Here is a 5,000-nt window from a genome sequence, read left to right on the forward strand (position 1 = left end):
GACGTATGGATGAAATATGAATCTACATGATATATTATCAAAGTGATTATAATTAGCATTTGGTATAATAGGTCATTATAACTGAAGAAATAGATAACTTGTAATTTGAACAAAAGGAAAAATGCAGTACAAAAGTGCAAATGATTTGTCACTCTCACTTGTCTTTCCTAGCTTTTTCATGTTACTGCATAGATACTTGCAAATGAAAATAAATTCAAGGGGGGAAAAAACAGAGTAAAAGAGAGAGAGAGAGAGAGAGAGAGAGAGAGAGAGAGAGAGAGAGAGAGAGAGAGAGAGAGAGAGAGAGAGAGAGAGAGAGAGAGAGAGAGAGAGAGAGAGAGAGAGAGAGAGAGAGAGAGAGAGAGAGAGAGAGAGAGAGAGAGAGAGAGAGAGAGAGAGAGAGAGAGAGAGAGAGAGAGAGAGAGGAAAAATAAATAAAATAAAATAAATAAGAGTGGGTCAACTTAATCAGCAAGCTGATAGAGTAAAGTGTCCCTCATTGGTAAAATCACTTCCATTCCCAAGATTTAACTTATGAAATTCTTGGGTATAAATAGAATCACAGTTATAATCAAAATGTGGCCCTGATTTGAATAGTCTTTCTGGAAATGGAAACATTATTCTTTTCCCCTCATTATTTGTCATTAACCCTTTCTGGACGGGTGGTACACTACTGTACCACGCATTCTAGGCCCGTTCGCTGGGGACGCGATACGGCGTCGTTTATTTAACTGATTTAGGCCTATGCATTCGAGAGCCCCGGCATTGTGACATGCAAGGCTGGAATGCCCCCATCGTGAATGGGTTAATTCTCTATGATACCTTTAGACTCCATTTTTTAATACAGTCTTCTAACAAGGTTAGGGTGTGATTTGATATACTCTAGAATAGGGGTCAACAACCTTCTGAGTACAGTGTGCAAGTGCTGTTTAGATTTCTAGTTTTCAACAAGCTTGTGTGTTAGCTATGGCTTTCTGTCTGTTCCACTTTAAGATAAGTGATACTACAAATATGTAAACAAAACAATGAAACTGAAATTAAACTCTACTCCTATTTAATACAAAAAAGTACAAGACCTACTTAACCTATTCACACTGGGGCTATTTCGGCTCTAAATGGTCGGAATGCCAGTGTATTTGAATGCATAAGCCTAACGCCTCGGGATTCTCAGGCACACCAGTCACGAGCAAGAGTTATACACCCGCTCACTTTCAATAACATCATCATTATTGTCATTATCATAATTATTATTATTACCATCATCATCATTGTCATTACCAATGTTTTCTAATGTGTACAAGGCATGCACATTTGGCACCAGTGCCAAGGGTTGCCGATCCCTGCTCTAGAAACTACTCAGAGTTTGGGTAGGATAATGGGGGTGATTGCCATCATCCTTGCCTAACTTAGTTATGTTTGCCCTGTTCTTATCTATAACTAGAAAGGGTTATAAATATATATACAATAATAATGATACATAAATAAATAAGTAAATCAGCTGAAGAAACAGACTAAATATACATACCTCATCGTAATCTGTCATATCAATATCAAAAACAAGTTCCTTTTCGAGCGGTGTGAATACTGATACAGTGCGATGCTCTTTGGGTCTGAAAAAGAGAGATAAAACAGGGAAAGTCAATCCTTCCTTTCTTCATAATCAAAATAGAAGAACAAACTAAAAGGCTCTTTTTCACTTCAATGTATTCCCTTTTTATAAATATGACATCATCATATACTACTGTACAGATCTCTCCCCTTAACTTTTCAGCATTGCTGATGTTTGAACCTCCAGTTTTGATACTTCTACCCCTAACACACATCAACACAATTAATCCATTCACGCCGGGGCGGTTCCAGCTTTGTATGGTTGTAATGCCGGGGTTTTCAAACGCATAAGCCTAACTCCTCGAGAGACTCGGGCGCACAAGCCGCGAGCCTGGGCTGCCCACTCGCTCACCCCGAGTGCTGCCCTTGCCCAGATATCTCGTCACCGGCGTCTGACGCAAAAACCACGAAATGTGTCAGCACGTCATCCAGCGGGAATGGGTTAAGCTCGCATTCAGGATACAAGAGTCAAGCGTGGCAGTTCCCACACTGGCCATGCTGAGTGATCAACTTGGAAGGGGTTGATTTCATACGGCATTACATAAATTTGTATTATTGTCAGTAACTTGGCCACGCATAAATACAAATAATCACATATGATTAGCCTATACTTGCAACAGAACTTGCTAACACTACTTTAAATTTATTTCAACAAAAAATCAAATATAGTTCTCAAAAGAAAAAAATCAGATGTTTCTTCTGTACATGATATGCAAAGTATGCAAATTTTCATGAATCTATAAAATCAATCCAATCATTACTCCCGTTTGGAAAGCCAGGACATTTCTGGGATAATAAATTGCTTCATCCATTGCTAATGGGGATAGATTTGTTAACCCAGGCTCTAGGATGAGTTTTATTTCAGAGAGAGGCAGCTTCACACAATATACTTTGACTTTTCCCACTCTCTTTTAGTCACTCATTGTAGAGCTAAAGCTCTTTTTTTGTGTGCGTGTGTTTTACTGTATTTAGAAACTTATATCTGTCACATCACAGGATTTATCAATTCTGCAATTGACCGAAATGGTAGTTATAATAATTATGACTGCAATTGTCATCACTCTCTCTCTCATAGCACAATAAAATAACATAAAATCCCCGAATATCACAAAACTTGTCATCAAGCTAGAGCTCCTGCATCATGTATGAAGAAAAAATGTCACCCGTCGTTAACGGGTTAAGTTTGGAATTTGGATTTAGGAACATCTAGGGTTAGGGAGGGGAGGCATTGCTATGATTCCTTTTTTCACCCTTTCAATCTTTCTTCCTATATTTTCAGGAACTTTGTGGAATGTCAAGCGGCAAATAAAAAATTATTTAAACAATACTATATGTTATCCATCAATAACATCACAGACATTGTAGCCTATGTAGTCCAAACAATATATATTTCACATCCTCTGTTTAATTCAAGCTGTTAATTTTCAGCAATCTAATGCTTATGATGATGAAAATAAATAATCTAATCATGGAGGTAATGAAAATATATATATAAATAAATATGAAAAAATTGGTGATGAAGACTGCACTCCATTAAAATACTGGTGGAGACTGCTTCAACTTGTACACAAATATTATTGATAAGATGAATATTGAAGGAAGAACAGAAAAGACTGCCAATTATCATTGAAAATCCTTTCATTATAAATCTCAGGCATTTGTTTTTATTGTTTTTACCACAGTTCTCTCAAACGATTTTAAAAACTTTATTCATATAACATATTGCTTACTATTAACCCTATGCTCGTTGTTTTTAATAAAATATGCACACAGTCGGATGGCGGGTTTACATTGTCTGGCACGGTGCCATCCGCATCTACGACCGACTCTGCCTTTGCAGCAAATCATGCCATCCACTGTCAGTGGGTTAAAACATGCATGTGATGTCACAGACCAACCTAAAGGAATAGACAGCACCAATGTCGATCTTGTGTGGACAGTGTTTCTTGATCTCCTTCTCCATCTCCTCTTGATCCTTAAAAGACTGGTATCGCACGTAGATGTCATCTGCCAGGGTGAAACAGAACTCCCGGTGGGGGAAGTAGGTCTTGGGAACTGAAAAGAGGATAAATTGATAAAAATGATGATCAAATAATGATAAAAGAAACTGTAATATAATGTCTAAACCTAATCATATCAAGGAAAGTGTATCTTTAGATAAACTGTCTTGGAGTGATTCCTTATTCGATGATAAATTGCCACGGAGGTCAACAATCTTTATTGTGGTGGAGATCATCTCGTTCAGACTTTATAAATCATTTAAAACATATTTACTTTAATACAAATTTTGGAAGATAGGCATGCACAGATCTCTCTAACTGGGCTAAAATAAGAGTGAAATAATAGACACTGTATAAAGGTTTCATAATGTAGTAAGCTTCCAAAAGGATACAAAAGGCAAACTTATTCAAAATACATAGGTCATTGATAAAGAAAAAAGAAGGGGGAATTAAACTCTCCATAATTTTTTTTTTTTTTATATATCTCTCTCTATATATATATAAACACATGATAAATAAAAAATAGCATGTTCTACGGAGGCACTATCCTATCACCCAATTACTGCAGTATAATTCATTTAATAACTTTACATTGAACTACTGTATGGTGATCCATTTTAAAATGTGGTACGTACTTTCCACAGTATGTAAAGTGTTTTTGAAAAGATATATAACTGTGTATAATTATCATGCTTTTCTGAAATATACTTTCATGGTATTATAGAGGAATGTCACATGATGAAGAGCTAGTATGGACAGTACAACACTTTTTGCTGAGACCGCGAGTGTAAACAAACAAACAAACAAAAAAAACTAATGGAATATTAGAAAGTGTGAATTTATTTGAAATTCTTGAAATGGAAGTTCTAACTAGGAGTTACTTCACAAGCCCTCTGGAAAAGATAGCAAATGTCAAGAAAACTTTCTTACAAGTAATTATTGTATTTCACTTCTATTTACACAGAATGTCATGCCAAAATTTATCAGACATGCCCTTTTCAACTAAGGGTTGTCAATAAATCAACCACAGTGCAATGAGCAACTGAAAAAGTCTCAGGCGTGTAACTGTCATACTTTCCATACTGGTTAAGAGAATACATATTCCAAACACAATAAATTTAGGCAAATGTGGCTATACAAAAGTATTAAAAATAAAGACTTGTTTTTGGAATGCATTTCAGCATGAAGAGAAAATATCACCCAAATTCAGTAAAGTACAATAGCAGGTAAATCTAATAAAATAACCAAGACTAGCTTTCAAAACGTCGGTCAGTGCAGCCTCCGCGTCTAACATTGCTCTGGTAATAACCAATAAATAAATCTTATATATTCTAGCAAGACAGAGCTTATAGACCAAAGAAGCAATTTTGTGTTAAGGAACCAATCCTAAGT

General features: G+C 36.1%; 1 protein-coding gene across 1 annotated transcript in view; it reads right to left on the reverse strand.

The window, feature by feature from the left end:
* Positions 1-5,000, reverse strand: part of Prim1 (DNA primase small subunit) — an 11,758-nt gene that overhangs the window by 6,124 nt on the left and 634 nt on the right. Inside the window, exons 2-3 of the mRNA XM_043029598.2 lie at positions 3,507-3,663; positions 1,526-1,610 (exon numbers count right to left, since the gene is read on the reverse strand). Of these exons, the coding sequence (XP_042885532.2) occupies positions 1,526-1,610; positions 3,507-3,663 (242 nt within the window). The remainder of the gene's footprint in view (positions 1-1,525; positions 1,611-3,506; positions 3,664-5,000) is intronic.

Source organism: Penaeus japonicus, unplaced genomic scaffold (assembly GCF_977035675.1).
Source record: "Penaeus japonicus unplaced genomic scaffold, GWHDUDI00000001_assembly GWHDUDI00000021, whole genome shotgun sequence".
In the NCBI taxonomy this organism is placed as follows: domain Eukaryota; kingdom Metazoa; phylum Arthropoda; class Malacostraca; order Decapoda; family Penaeidae; genus Penaeus; species Penaeus japonicus.